The following is a 16,263-nucleotide window of genomic DNA, read 5'->3' on the forward strand; positions in this document are numbered from 1 at the left end:
AAGATGGTGACTTCTTGCTGAAGCAGAGTAGAGGCGTTATCACAGTGTTTCTTGAGAGGAGCACTGAGACAAGACATGCATCCTTGGCTGGCCTGTAGTTTAGACTCAACTCACAGAGACCCACCTGCCTCAGTATCCCAAGTGCTGGGATTAGAGGAATAAGGCACTAAGCTTCTTCCTGAGGAACATTGCCATTAAGAGTATTGGTGGGTTAATGGCCAATATCTTTCTTCAATATACATAAGAAGGAGTGGTCTTTCATTAAGATGAGAAAGAATTCACATAATATAAAATGCACTCCTTTAATGTATAAACTTAATACATTCACAATGTATTAAGAGGTGTGCATAATGTAGTAAGAGGTGTATAGTCACCTCTGCTAAGATTGTGATCACCGACATCAACCTGAAGAAATCTTGCACCTATGAAAAGAATATCAAGCAGGAACTGACCTGGAAACGTCCTTTGTCATAGTATCTCTAGAGTAGAGGGAGTTACTGTACTCAGTTTATAGTTACAAAAGTGAAATGCAAGAAAATTACTTAGTCACATGATTAAACAAAAGAGCCAAGATATAAACACACGTATGCCCACCCTCAGCTTGAAACTACCACACACAGCAATTTCCATTTCTTGCCTTTGCTTCTGTAAGCTATAACCTAGTTAGGAACACCTTGGCTCACAACTGAAACAAGAGTAGCTTCTAATCTGTCATTTAGTTAATTGAAAAATAAACTTGCTTCCATATGAAGATCCAGAAATCTCATCTATGATATTTCAAACAGACTCACTATCTGGAGTACTGCATGGGATGGACTGGTAAGTCTTCAGCTTTCTAGATTTAAAAAACTGGATCAGGAGTAGCTTATAGGTTCATGTCTATAATCTCAGCACTCAGGAGCCCTAGTGAGGACTGCCCGTTGGTTCAAGGCCAGTCTGGGCTGCAAAATAAGTTCTATGCCAGAGTGGACTAAGATCTTGTCTCAAAACAAACAAACAAAAAAACAAAACACCACCAAAAATAAAACAATAAAACACTGGAAAGAAAGATCAAACATGAATAAAGTCCTCCCTGAGCTGATTCAGTCTGGTATTCTGCCACAGTAATGAAAAGATAACTAATATACACTTGTTTCTAATGAGAAAGATTCTGTCTTGGGATTAATTGAATATCACAAAGATCCCTTTTTAAATTTTAAAACTCAATGTGTTTAGGACAATAGTGTAATTATGATGATGATCACGTATTGGCAGGACCAGGTCTTGTTCCCAATGCTTGCATATTAGCTTCTTTGATCTGTGCCCGTTAGTTAAGGAGATACTTCCTATTTCACATATGGAGGAAAGAGAGAAACATTCAACCCAGTGTGTAGTCATGTGCCCATATCTAAGACAGAAGAGGGAAAACAGTTCTCAAGAATTAGAGAAAAGAGACTCTTGAGCAATCTGTATGAAGCTGAGGAGATCACGCTTGTTTTTGCTAACAGCCCCCCCATTCCCCCCACTTTTTTTAAAGTACTAGTGACTTTGCTCTAAAATACTTTGGGAATTTATCCTCTTCTGTCAATCTTACCTAGTATTACAGATTAATGCCCCAAAGGCAAATACAGCTAAGATGGGTAACTTACTGGTTTGAAAGGCTGGTATCTGCAGGTCTCTGTCATACTTAAGACCTTCAGCTGGGCAGGCATAACTCGTGCTGGATTATCCAACAGCTGGAAGTTTGGTTCAGGTTCTTTTTTCTTCTCTTTCTCTTCCTTCTTCTCTGCTTCATCCTAGGATAGGAGAAATGCAATCAATAAGGAATCACTTCTGTCCCACATCACTTGAGTCTGTCTGCTAAGTTTATAGAACACTGTCAGGTACAAAAGGTAGTGGCAGGCACAATAAAAGCACAGCTAGAATGACACCCAGCTCTACTTAGGGATGAGAATGGTACAAATCATTTTAGAGGATGAGAAGGGTTTTCTACCAGAAGAGATCAGAAGAGTCTACTTAAATGGTTGGACCATCATCCACCTTCCCGAAAGCCTTTCCTCATCAAGTCAGTGTCTACTCAGAACCGTTCCCTTGTTTTTCTTTTCTTCTCTTTTCTTTTCTTTTCTTTTCTTTTCGTTTTTCGAGACAGGGTTTCTCTGTGTAGCCCTGGCTGTCCTGGAACTCACTCTGTAGACCAGGCTGCCCTCGAACTCAGAAATCTGCCTGCCTCTGCCTCCCAAGTGCTGGGATTAAAGGTGTGCGCCACCACTGCCTGGCTCAGAACTGTTTTCAAAGCCTACTTTAGTTCTAACTTTCTCTATGAAATCATTCCTGTTCTGTACCCTATCTTCTCACAAATGTACATGTGAAATTCCCTCTGTAAGTTCATGTATGTGAACATCTGGGAACCTTCTGGACAGGGCCTAACTGGTTGAAGGAATGGCCAGAGGGATGTAGAGTAGCTGTGTAGCCAGTCTGCACTCTTTGCTTCCTGACCAAGGAATGAGCAAGCCATTCTGCAAGGTCCCACTGTCAAAGATGCAGCTCTAGACATTGTGACTTTCCTGCTATGACAGACTGTATCCCTTATAACCATGAGCCCAAATTCTCTTTTCTCTAAAGATGCTTCCAGTAGGTATTCTGTCCAAGCAACAAGAAAAACTAATACAGACGTGGTTTTCTAGAGTCTCTTTTAAATATAATGGTATGATTCTATATGCTGGAAACAGAATAACTAACTGAAAAAGCTAAGAGCAAAGTACAACAGTGTGTAAGGAATCTGGACAACAACAGGCATTAACCCACATGACCACTGAGGTATACCTACCACCTCCATCTTCTCCTCCTCCTTTTTTTCTTTTTCTTTTTCTTTTTTTTTAGCTTTGGCAGTAATAGACAACACAGCGGTGGAAACCTGGAGACAGTTAAAATGGTATAAGACTGTTAAAATCTCTTACCTACGTACTAAGAAAGGAGCCCAAGAGAACCGTCCCACAGCATGTCCCTGACTCCTGTCAGGAACTGTACACAACGAATCCACTGGGAAGTCAAGGGAAAGCAAGCAGGATGTCAAGGTACATACATGCTGCTACTACCATGCTTAGCTACTGGGGCCGTGTCCAAAACAACCGATGTTTTCTGATCTGCCTGGAATGTGAATTTGCTATCATTTACTTCTGAGACATAGACTTGAGTGCTATGTTCTTTTTGGCTTTATGGGAAAAGCACTGGAAAATTCTCCGTCATAGAGATGTCTTCACAGCTGGATGTCTTGTAATGGTAATACACAATGAGTGAAGTTAGCTAGGTGTGGTCTTCCTTGATGGATCTCACTTGAAATTAAAGGTGAAACAAGACTTTGAAAATGGGGTAAAATGTTTTCTCCACATAAGCAACGTGAAAGGGTTGCTTGTTTTATTGAGTAGAACACCACAGCCAGTACAGTTCTGTAAACACATTCATTACTCTTTATTATGTATTAGTGAATGTGCTAAAAAACTGTTGAAGTTAGTTTTTAGCCATTTTCAAAAGGCAAACTAGGTAATATCTGGAAAGAAATAACACGAATTACTTTTGACTACATAATTCCACATCTACTATTCTAACTGACACACTTGCATAAGAACACAGGTATGTATATAAACATTTTTACTGTAGCCTCATTGGTAGTGTATTCAATAAAAATGTCCTTAAATGTACGCCAGATAAAAGAAATAATATAGCTTTGCAGCTTTGGGGAAAAGTTACACACTGAGATTGCATTTGAAAACAGCAGCAGTTTTAGTGTAAGCGGTTCTGACAGAGCAGAGCAGACTTTCAGGACTCACACACTAGAACTCCTGGGCCATAGGGCTGGGATACCAAGACAGGAAAAGGAAAAGTAGAAAGTAAACTTTCTACTTAAATCAAATGTTAGCTGTCACCACAAGTGTTTCTATAAACAGATGTCCTCTTCTGGACACACACACACACACACACACACACACACACACACATCAACAAGGCAGAACAGGGTTGGACAGATAGCTTGATGGTTAGGAGCTCTGGTCCTCAGGACCCATGTCCGGCAGCTCACAACAGCTTGTAACTCCAGCTCCGAGAATGTCTCTAGCCCCTACAGCCCACACTCACATGAATACCCCCACATTCACATAATGAAAGCTGTGCAGCATGATGGTACATATCCTTAATCTTTGTACCTGAAGGCAGAGTTAGGTGGACCCTATGAGTTTGAGGTCAGTCTGATAATACTATCTAGTACTAGGTTAGCCAAGACTCTACAGTGAGACTCTACTCCAACCAACCAGCCAACCAACTACATTTCAAAGCGGCATCACCTTGACAGTTAGCAGCTTCTCCAAGAAGAACAAATGTTAAAGACCCAAAGAACGTACCTTTTCCTTTTCTTTTTCTTTTGGTACTTCCAGAGGGGCAGGATAAGCAAATGTGGATGGTTTACAATTTGATTTATATTGAACCTTCGGCATCTGAAGAAATAAAACACTCTTTTGTTCTTTCCATGGAAATAACATCAAGATTTATGTATTCTGTTTATAACAAGCAAACAGGCAGAGAGAGATGGAAAGTTCCCATACAAGTAAAATGTTCAACAACAGAACTGTTCCATGTTAGCATTCTATGAAGAGCACCGTGAGTTAATGCTGGTACTTAGTTCCCTACAGATCCCAAAGTTCTGCCACTGAACAAGCATCATTTTCTTTGTTTCCTCACAAACCACTGGTGTCAGTGTGTTAGGTCCTACTCACGCTGTGAGCGCAGGGACAACTGGTAGCCCCTTTGTGAAGAGTTATATACCCCTTCTGAACTCCCATGACCACTCATCATACCACACTGACAACTTATAGTCTGTATACACTTTGTATTATTTAGAACAAACCTGCTGTCTAGCCTGAATCTTTCTTTACTTTCCTAATTTGCATTGATAAAAAATGGTAATAAGCACCATATTTGCTAAGATGGGAACTTATCTTCTCTATCCACTTTCATTGTGAAAAACGAAAACATTATAAAATTGCTTGGTAGATTGTAAGCCTCTAAAGATTATATAGAAGGTTTAATGATAATGTTAAATATTAGGGATTAGGAAAACAAAATATTGTTGTTTTGAGAAATAAAGACGCTAAATATTTATAACTGTCAGCAGTTTTAATAGTAAAATTCTTAATTAAGACAAATTTGAGCTTAAAATTTTTCCATTCTGAAAACTTAAACAAAACATTTTAACAACAGTGATGACCGAATGTAAGAGGTATTTAAAGCTTGAAAAGCCTTTAACCTTCAAGGAGAACAAGACAACTCATCAGGCCACAGGACTGAGAGAGCCCTAACTACAACCCCGTTAGAAATGTGACTAAACACTGGGATGACAGGGCACGGAGCAGCTGAAGCTCTTCACCTCTGTGATCAGTTTGTTCCGTCGGCCTCCCTGACCCCTCACTGGTGGTCTTGGTTTCTGTTACTACTGAAGGGATATCTTCCTGTGGTACTGTTCCTTATACTAACAATTCTTTGTTAAGCAGGCATGGAGGTCGTTGTGCACACAGATAAACACTAGAGGAAACAGAAATGTTAAGTATGTTTGAAGAGCTGTCTCTTCAAAAGGAGAAAGAGAGGTGTACAATCTGTTTCCCGCCTGGGCGCCGAGCTCTGCGCTATGTGTGGCTGGAGACTACAGCCGATCCTCTCTCAGACCTTTATCACGCATGAGCTCAATCTATAGAACATATATTTTTCTCAATCTACAGAACATATGTTTATGCAAAATATGTACTTTACAAAGAGTTTATAATGTAGTTAATGTCTTAAGCTTTGTTGTACACATGGAATTGAGTTAATTATCACCAGGAAAATTTTCACCAAACTAAGCTATGCTTAAATATGCCTAAAGCAAACAACTTGGGGTCAGAATCTCCATGTTTGACCCAGTACTGGCTGCTAAAGTGTGCTGAACTGAACTGCATTCTTTCTTCCCATGGATCATAACCCTGCTGGTGTGCTGGTTGTGGAGACCCTGAAGTACATGACTGAGGTGGGCACTGTCTCACACTTTATCCCTCAGTAATTAGTTAGTCTGAGTCCTCATTCTTTCTTGTCCAGATTAGTGCAATAGCACTGCCCACGTTTCTACTGACATCAGAATGATCCTCTTCAGGAAAAACTGTCATTACCCTCTTAAAAGCTTTCACCAGCTCTTGCAGCCTTTGGATTAAAGTGGCCTAGCATGGTGGCACAAGCCTGGAATTCCAGCACTCTGGAGGTTAAGGTAGGGGGATCCCGTGTTCAGAGATCACAAGTATATAGAATGACTCTCTGCCTCCCAAACCAAAAATGGTAGCACATGCCTTTAATCCAAGTCTGGAGGCAAAGGTAGGCAGGTCTCTGTGAGTTCAAGGTCAGCCTGGTCTATAATAGTGAATCTAGGCTAGTCAGTGCTACATAGTGAGATCCTGTTGCAAAATGAAAACCAAGCCACCCCCTCCAAATACACAAAATGACTTATAAAATCTCTTCATAATTTGTATTAAACACCCTACCCCATCATTCCTTCTCAAAAGATGTGTCCAGTACTACACAGCTAGTAAGAAAAGATTATTTATAAAACATCCACAGACATACTCTATTCTGTAAGGGCTAAGGACTAACTCAAATTGAAAGGGAATATGGTCATCTACGATAAGAATATCCCACAGTGCTCAGGACTCATAGACATACCTTTAAATCCTTGTTAAGGCCAATGACACAGGTAGGAGTATAAGCCAATGACAGGAAGTGTGAAAGGGGAAACCAGAACCAGAACTGGGTAAAGACAAGGACGCCAACCACAGAAGGCATATGAGTATGCCCAGTCCTGGACTGTAAGGAGATTGTGACATTATGACCACCTGCAGAAAGAGAAAAACCCATGAGCAGAGTGACCCATTAAGATGTCAATAAGCATTTCTAGGTATGGCACTAGGTAAGTAGCTGGTGGTTTATTTAATTATTTATTTTGATTAGGGTTTCATTAATTAGCTCTGGCTGTAACTTACCATGTAGACCAGGTGACCTTGAACCCTCAGAGATCTGCCTCTTCCTCCAGAGTATTGGGGTTAAAGACGTGTACTAGGGTACCCAGTGATCTATTTTATGTATATGAGTGTTTTGCCTACATGTATGTATATATACCATGTGGGTGCCTGATGTCTACAAAGGAAGAAGAGGGCGTTGAACCCTTGAAACTCAAACTCCATGTGGTCTCGACCCACTTGACGTGGGTAGGGGAACTGTTACTTGGGTCTTCTGCAAGAGAAAGTGCTCTTAGCCACTGAGCCATCTCTTCAGCCTCACAAAAGGAAAGCTATTTAATTCCTAACTCAACATGTCTTCTGAGGAAGAATAAGATAAACAATGTAATCAGCTGACTCTGATCAGAAGTTTGTACTGTCAGAGGGTGAATGGTTAAAAACCCAGTATGTTCTGCCTCTTGCCACAGTCTCTAGACTATCCCTCTGGGAAGCAGAGAAAAATCCAGCTTGAATGCCACCGAATTTGACTGAAGATCCAATCATCAACTAAAGAGTTGGACCTTAGCCAGACATAGTGGCCTGTGACTACCTGTGATCCCAGTGCTTGGAGGCTCAGATAGGAAAACTGGCTTGAATCTGAGGCTAGCCTGGACTACAGAGTAACCCCCCTCCCCCATTCCCAAACAAACAAAAATCCCAGCTGAAACTCCCTGGGCACTTTACTAAGTGAATAGAACTTCTAATATCTCTCCAATATATCTAATCCTTCCAACACTATCAGGTAGACATTACAAAACAAGAAAGAGGAACAAAGAGAGAAAAGAACTGGAGCTCACAGAACTGTTATAAAAAGATTAGGATCTGCTGAGCATGGTGCTGTACGCTTCTTTTAGCTACTTGTTGAGACAATAGGACAGTAAGTTAAGGGCCAACTGGGAAAACTAATGGAACATGTTTCAGAATAAATCATAAAAAGGGGTGATGCTGCCGGGCAGTGGTGATGCACACCTTTAATCCCAGCAATCAGGAGGCAGAGGCAGACAGATCTCTGTGAGTCTGAGGCCAGCCTGGTCTACAGAGCTAGTTCTAGGACAGCCAGAGCTACATGAAGAAACACTGTCCCCAGGTGCTGTGTAGTTAGTTACTCAGCAGTATAATTACACTCACACTCGACAGGTAATGTCCTGTTCAGTTTTCAGCAGGGAGGCAAGAGGGGACAGGGTGTGTCTGAGTCCAGGGAAGCAGTAGCTCTCAAACATATACTTTGTGCTTGAATAACTGAAAACTATCTCTGTAACCCACACACACTCTTCTCAAATTTTACTCTGGAATAATTTGCTTCAGACTCAACTTCCATGATGTCACACAGAGCATCGGATTAGCTGTATCATTAGATTTGCACAATGCATCTGGAAGACCTAAGAACATTTACCTGCATCCAGTATGCCTTGGGCCAGAATAGCGCCAAATTTGGCCATGACATCATCATGCTTGTCATTGATGACTTTGGAATACAGCTGCCGGAACTGATTCACCTGAAGAAGCAAGAAGAATAATTATAGTCTCTGTGCATTTGTTGTGCCATTAAAGAACACCCAATGAACTGAACTAATGGTGTTGAGACCCAGTTCTCAATTGCAAGGCATTTAGAAGAAGGAGACAGAGCAGATGTGAAGGCAGAACAGTTCTGTGCTTGAAATCAGTGTTCTGACTTCCTGGTGTGGGAGCACTAGCTGTTTTCAGTGGATGATTCAGACTCAAGGGAATGCTGAACAAGATTTCATTCTGCACCAGGTAGTCAGCAGTCCCAAACAGTCCCAGCAAACACTACGGCTTTTGCTGCACTTTGAACTACAGCTATGCTGCTTACTGTCAACTGAGCAGATTTCCTAACAGGCACAGTCGTTCGGTTCTACCTTAAGTAAACTACCCTTCACCCAGCCTGAGCGAGTGTATTCACAAACATTAAAGATGTGCATTCTGAATGAACATCAGTTTCTAAAGACTTGCTCAGAATCAATTGTGATTCAATTTAGGATGAAATAACCAGTAATTTTGTATGCTTTAGAGGTTTCCTGAAATTATGATATATTATTTTCACATAAAAATGCTTCTAAAATGTTTGTAACGAATAAAGTGGCTTCTTTAACTGTTGGGTGGAGATGGGCCCTATCTTATGCTTCTTCCACGGCTTACACTTCCTTGTTTTCCCGACAGTGCTTTCAAATGGTAGGCACTCAGGAAGAAGTCTGCTTGGTCAAGAAGCACATGATCATGGAGCTCCCCAAATCTGCCAAAAGCAGAAAACACCAGATTTGAGTTTCCTAATACAATGAGTTTAGCACACATTCTTTCAGAATCTGTTCTCTGTATTGGTCTGAAGTGTATAGTGTGATAGATACTGTGGCAGAGTAACAGAATCAGACAGCCTGGGCATATGACTATCTCTGCTCTTAGAAGATATTTGGATAAATTACTGTCTGTCTGTCTGTCCTATGGCCCTTTTCTTTTTAGATGAAACTTCTTGTAGGGTGGCCTAGGTCTCAAACTTCTGAGCCCAAAACAATCCTTTTGCTGAAGCCTCCTTCGTAGCTGGGACCATAGGTATTTATCACCACATCTGGCTCCTACTAGCTTTTCTGAGCTTTAGTTTCTTCTCCCTTTCCTTGAGGATTATAACATTTACCTCATCCATGTTCTAAAGACAACCTGAAGTAATCATGGTCACAAAAGGGGCGTGGCATACTTCAGTAGGCACAGATGTCATATAGGGGCAAAACTTTACTACCCTCTAGACTATTAGCTCTGCCATTTATATACTGCTAATAAAACAGTATTCCTAAAAAAATGGCTCTCAGTTTTATTCCCAGGCAACAACAAACTGCAGTGGGCAAATATGATACATACAATCACTATTAAGTCACACCCTTCCAGTCTTACCACTTTAAAAACTATAAAATCCAGCATGATTAAATCGCTGAGTTCATAACTAATTTTAAATATCCTAAGGTTTAATGTTCTTACTCTGGCTCAGCAGGTCAACTTCCTTTGATTCTGACCTTATTTTAGATATTTTAGATGAATACTTATATTACCTTATAAAGGATGGAAATTTTATGTTTAAAGTTTTAAAAAAATCCCATGAACTTATAAAAATAAAGACAAAACACTGTATGTGCATTACAAAGGAGAATTTAAATATATAACCATATCTAAAACAATAGAAAAGCATCCAATGAGAAATTGAGAGATGGATTTTTAACAGTAAAATTTCATTCATCACTTTTATTTTCCTAACACTTTCTTAATGTTCATTCTTATACTTCTTATAAGTAGTCATTGTGTAAGTAGAGCAGACAGTGGACTAAATTTGAAAGGCAAGTGATCCTCTAGTCTACTCTCTGCTTCACAGATGCTAACACACATACATCTGCTGATTACCATGAGTGGTGATCAGGGTGAAGACCATGGTTTTCTAACTTCACAGTTCAGAATCTGATGGCGCCATGGCCAGGCAAAGAGGCACACACTTACAACCTCGTCTCTTGAGAGAGGAAGCCAGGCTCAACTACACGGGGAGCAAACAGCCTTCTCCAAATTTAGGTTATTCTGTGATCTACATGAGACTCTAAAATCTACCCTTTCTAAAATCATGCATTTAAAAAGTTGATCATGTTCTGCACTTTATACCTTATACTAATAGAGAAAACTCAGAAAGGAACAGAGTTCTCTGGAGTGACTTCTGTAGAGCACACTCCTTTCCCGCCTTCCAACTTCATTCTGGCTAAGCAAGTATCTGCATACTGGGAACCAGTCTGGAAGTTTGAATTTTTTTTTTTGTTTTGTTTTTTTTTTTGTTGTTGTTGTTTTTTTTTTTTTTTCGAGACAGGGTTTCTCTGTGTAGCCCTGGCTATCCTGGAACTCACTCTGTAGACCAGGCTGGCCTTGAACTCAGAAATCTGCCTGCCTTTGCCTCCTAAGTACTGGGATTAAAGACGTGCGCCACCACCGCCCGGCTGGAAGTTTGAATTTTATCATTGACATGACATCTGTCTTTAGAACATCAACTATACAACTGTAATCCTTCCATGAAGAAAGTCCTTCAGGCCAGATGTATCTGGAATTCAGATTTAAAAAACGAACACGATGGCTGGAGTGATGGCTTAGGGTGAAGAGCAGTGGCTGCTTTTCCAGAGGACCTGGATTTGATTTCCAGCACCCACAGGCAGCTCACAACTGTCTGCAACTCCAGTTCTGGGGGATCTGACCCTTTCCTGGCCTCTGCAGGTATCAGGCACCGTATGTTACACACTTACATATAGGCAAAATACCCACACATATATTTTTAAAAGCTGACATGACATACACACTTTGTATTTCTGGTGGGGTATGCAACAATATTCCATAATCGAATTAGTAATTCTTTTTTTCTTTTTCGAGACAGGGTTTCTCTGTGTAGCCCCGGCTGTCCTGGAACTCATTCTGTAGACCAGGCTGTCCTTGAACTCAGAAATCCTCCTGCCTCTGCCCCCTCAAGTGCTGGGATTAAAGGCATGTGCCACCACTGCCCAGCCGAATTAGTAATTCTGAAGTAGCAAACACATGGATAATCATAGTAAGTGATGCATTACTAGGTCAGATTTTAGTCAGCTATGTCCTTAAAAGCAAACCTGTAAATTTTCAGACCTTCCTGAATTTTGTAACTGTAAAGGGCTACTGAGTTAATTGCTTTATGTCTAGTTCTTACACACCTCTGTTCAGTTTGCCCCATACACTCCTATTTTTCTTTCCAAATGACTTGCTATTACTTCAAATTTCACATACCCAAAATAAAAAACACCTTATTTTTCTTTTATGGTATTCTTCCTGATAATTTCATGATCTCACTGTGATAGTTTAAGCCTGAAATGTCTCCAGTGCTCATGTTTGGTCACATGTGGTGATGCTTTCTGTGGCTGTGGAACCTTAAAGACGTGGGTCCTAGATGGTTAAAAAAGGTTACTAGGAAGTAGGCTTTGAAGGTTATAGCAGTGGTTCTCTGCCTTCCTAATGCTGAAACACTTTAATACAGTTCTTTATGTTGTGGTGACCCCCAATCATAAAATTATTTTGTTGCTACTTCATAAGTGTAATTTTGTTACTGTTATGAATGGTAATGTAATATCTGATATATAGCATGTCCTGATCCATAGGTTGAGACACACTGGGTGATACCCCTGGTTCTGATCTGTCTGCTTCTTGGTCCATTGCTATGCAAACAGCCACACCCTCTCCCAAGACATGAAAGAGCTGTCTTGAAAGAGCCACTCTGCCATGTCTTTTTTGCTATGATAAATTAAAATCCCTCAAACCACGAACCTAGATGGTTTCCATGAGCTACTTTGTTCACAGCCATGCAAAAATGACTAATGCAACTTGTTATCACAATATCACACATTTTAAATTTTCATCCTGAATTTATTAGTATTTTAACAACATAATCCCCCCTCCTCTATTTTGCTTTTCAAGACAGGCTGTCCTGAAACTTGTTCTATAGACCAGGGTGACCTTGCACTCAGAGATCCACCTCCTCTGACTCCAGATTGTTGGGACTGAAGGCATTCGCACCACTGCCTGGCTACAATAGTGTCTTATATCTTAAATAGCTTATAAAACCCATGCTTAGAATTTCAGCTTAAAAATATATTTTATCTATAGAAATAAGAATCTAAGTTCTATGTTCTTAAAACTCACATTAAAAAAGACAAAACAGTTCTAGAAAGAACACTCTGTGTGTGTGTGTGTCTGTAGATGTCAAGAGAACAACTTTTGAGAGTGAGGGTTTGAGGGCTCAAATTCAAGTTACCAGGCTTGGTGATAACTGCCTGTACATGCTAAGCCATCTCTCTATCTCTCCGGCATAAAGTTATGCATTTAAGATATTTATCATGTTCTGAATGCAAATCTTATACTTCTGGAAGGGGGAACGCTGTATGATCAAGGGAAAAGATTACAGTTCTTCAGATTCACTTCTGATGAATCATGATAGCCAACAAAAGCCTAATCTATCTAAACTGTATTTTATTTTAGAACTAAGAAGTTTAACATGATCCCATTTCTAAAACAAGTACTTGTCAGAGGTTGGATGAGGTTTTTTCACCATGTTACATGTTAAATGACATAAGGCAAAGAGCACCAGTTTCATTATTATTAGTTCTAAATGTAAAAGTTTTCATTTTGCATATGCTGGAGTTAGAGGCTAGTGAGCTGCCTGATGTGTCTGCTGGGAATCAAATTTGAATCCTCTGCTGGAGCAGCCAGCACTGTTAATGGGAAAGCTATCCCCACTCTAGCCCTGAGAACTTATTCTTATAGTGTAACTTTTCATCTGATGTTTAGATACTATATTTACTATGTAAACGTTCAAATAAACTTCTCATGGTGAATTTCATTTAACAAGACAAAATAGATGATTCATGAGGAGAAGAGTTAGGTTTTTGAGAGAAAACAGCTCCAAGAACCCATTAAAAGGTTAAGTGTGACACTCAAGACTTTCTAAATTGTGTGTTTCTAATACAGAAACATGTCTATGATCTGGGGTTTATGTTTGTGAGAAACTGATAGAAACAAGGCAAAACCATACGGGTATTAATTAAACCAAGGGAACAATGTGCAGGCTAAGTGTTAGGGCGTAATACTACACAAACAGTCTGATTTCCACTATGAACCTTACAAAATAGCCAAGGTCATTTTCTTTTGCATTCCTTTGAGGAAGGGCTGTAATTCTTCTTTTAATTATTTTTATGTATAAATCTCTGAACCATGTGTATGCCTGGTACTCAAGAAAGCCTGAAGAGGATGTTGAAACCCTGGGACTGGAGTGGTTATGAGCTGCCATGTGGGTGCTAGGAATTGAACCTGGATCCTCTGGAGGAACAGCCAGTGCTCTTAACCACTGAGCCTCCTCTCCAGCCCCAGGAGATAATTCTTAATGCCTTGATGCTTGCTTTTGAGCTATTTTCACTAATTTCAAGTATTGACTTGAAAATGTAAGACTCTGAGGATTTATTTTGTTCTCTTTAAAAATAGATATTATCAACATAGCTCTGCTTTTGTAGTTGGCATGGAAACATTTACATTTCATAGCCAACTTATATTAACTGCAGAGCTACCAGCTATATGCACATTTCAATTTAAGAGTTTTTTATTTTATTTTTAAAATGTACTTTTATCACATAGTATTTGTTTTATGTATCTATATGTTTGTGGGTGCACAAATGCTACAATGTACATGTGGAAATCACAGGGCCACTTGCAGGAGTTGTTGTCCCCCCACCATGTGGGAACTCAGCTCTCAGGCTGCTGGCAGGTGTCTTCACCCACAGAGCCATCTTGCCAGTGCTATTTCAACATTCTTAATTAGTAGTCATTATTCTTATACAACCTGAAGATAGGAGAGTACTTTATTTGTTCATATTATTAAGACTCCATTCAAGATCATAACTTGCAATTATTTAAAAGAAAACCAATTATTTAAATTGCTGTACCTTGTCTTTCTAAATATGATATTTCTTAAGAGTAAATAAATAAAACAAACAACAACAAAAACAAAAAAAAGACTACAGTTTAGCCATTCTACCTCAAAAGGATTCTGCCACTGTTAGTTTGAGGTTATGACTACTAAAAAACCCTAAAATTATTTCTTTTTGTTCATTTTTTGAGATAGGGTTTCTCTGTGTAACCCCAGCTCTCCTAGAACTTGTTCTGTGGACCAGGCTGGCCTCAAACTCAAACTTCTGCCTCTCAAGTGCTAAGATTAAAGGCGTGTGCCACCATGCTTAGCTCTGAAAATTTTTCTTTCTTTGTTTATATAGGGTCTCAAGTAAGCCAGAATAGCCTTAGAATTACTGATGTAGGCTGGCCTTGAAGTCCTGGGATTAAAAGCAGGCACTGCCATAGCAGTTTCATTTTAATTAAGTACTTTATTGTGTGTAGGCTGTATATACATGTGGTATGCCCACACATATGCATGGAGGCTTGGGAAGAGTGCCAGAGTCCCACTATATCACTTTCTGCCTGGTTCCCTTCAGACAGGGTCTCTCACTGAACCTGGATCCAGGCTGGCAGCTGTAATCCCCAGAGATCCTCCTGTGTCTGTTTCTCACAGTGCTGAAGTTACAAGTGCATTTGTGTCCGTGTGTCACTTTCACACGGGTGCTGGGGTCTGAACCCAGGCCTCCATTATTATGAAGCTAACGGTCTACCTGATGAGCTGGCTATCTTCCCAGCCCTTGGTTTAATCACTGGAATTCTATAGCCAGGATATGAGGATGGCTAAACGTTCATCTAGTTGACAATGTGAAATGTGAAAGCCATATGTGAGGTCCAAGTGAATAAATATTTATATGGCTATTTGAGGTAGTTCATTCTTTAACGACACTGCTCAGCTGGGTAACTTCCAAAGGCTCGGTGCAACATCAAAAGCAGAAATAAAAGCTCATATGAGAGCTGCTATATTTAAAAGCACCAAGAAATGTGGTCTGTGTTTGCAAAGATGTTTATGTTCTAGAAGACATAGTATATTAAGCAATTCTTGGGAAAAAACAGGATGAGGAGTCAGATTATAGTGCAATAATACAACTTTTAGAAACCCTGAAAATGATTTTGAGAGAGAAGCTCTGGGCAATGAGACAATGACTGTGACTGCTCAGAAAGTGAGGTCTGTCAGACAGCTGTCTGAGCAGAAAACCTACGCACAGTGGGGCAGCTGTGCTCCTCTTTCCCAAGTCTCCTCTGCTTAAAATAAAGGTGTTCTCTGTCTGTGGCTGAGGCAGAAGACAGGCCAATGGCCTTGTCTTTTCCTTTCCTTCTATTTTTTTTTTTAATTTTTATTATTATTTTTTTAAAAAAGACAAAGTTTAACTATGTAGTTCAGGCTGGCCTTGAACTGGTGACCCTCCTGCCTTAGTCTCTTCGGTGCTGGGACTATATGCATTTGCTGGCATGAACTTTTTTTCCTGCTAGTAATATTTTGTTTTTAAATGCTTCTCAGATATCAGCGTAACTAATTCAAGGCTGCTAAACACTCTAAAAATCTAAGTACAATGGTATAGGCATAGGCTAAGTATTTTTCTTTCTTTCTTTTTTTCAGTCCTGGAGATTAAACCAAGGGATATAACCAATGAACCACACTGCCTAGCCTCATTTAATATTGAGATGGGCCTTACTAAGTTTTCCATGCCTGCCTTGAAATCTCCTGTTGCCAAGACAGTGCTGAAAC

General features: G+C 40.0%; 1 protein-coding gene across 1 annotated transcript in view; it reads right to left on the minus strand.

The window, feature by feature from the left end:
* Window positions 1–16,263, minus strand: part of Psmd1 (proteasome 26S subunit, non-ATPase 1) — a 72,330-nt gene that overhangs the window by 3,434 nt on the left and 52,633 nt on the right. The window contains exons 19-23 of the mRNA XM_034521448.2: window positions 8,437–8,539; window positions 6,712–6,881; window positions 4,374–4,466; window positions 2,807–2,893; window positions 1,629–1,775 (exon numbers count right to left, since the gene is read on the minus strand). Of these exons, the coding sequence (XP_034377339.1) occupies window positions 1,629–1,775; window positions 2,807–2,893; window positions 4,374–4,466; window positions 6,712–6,881; window positions 8,437–8,539 (600 nt within the window). The remainder of the gene's footprint in view (window positions 1–1,628; window positions 1,776–2,806; window positions 2,894–4,373; window positions 4,467–6,711; window positions 6,882–8,436; window positions 8,540–16,263) is intronic.

The sequence above is a fragment of the Arvicanthis niloticus genome, chromosome 17, assembly GCF_011762505.2.
Source record: "Arvicanthis niloticus isolate mArvNil1 chromosome 17, mArvNil1.pat.X, whole genome shotgun sequence".
Lineage (NCBI taxonomy): Eukaryota > Metazoa > Chordata > Mammalia > Rodentia > Muridae > Arvicanthis > Arvicanthis niloticus.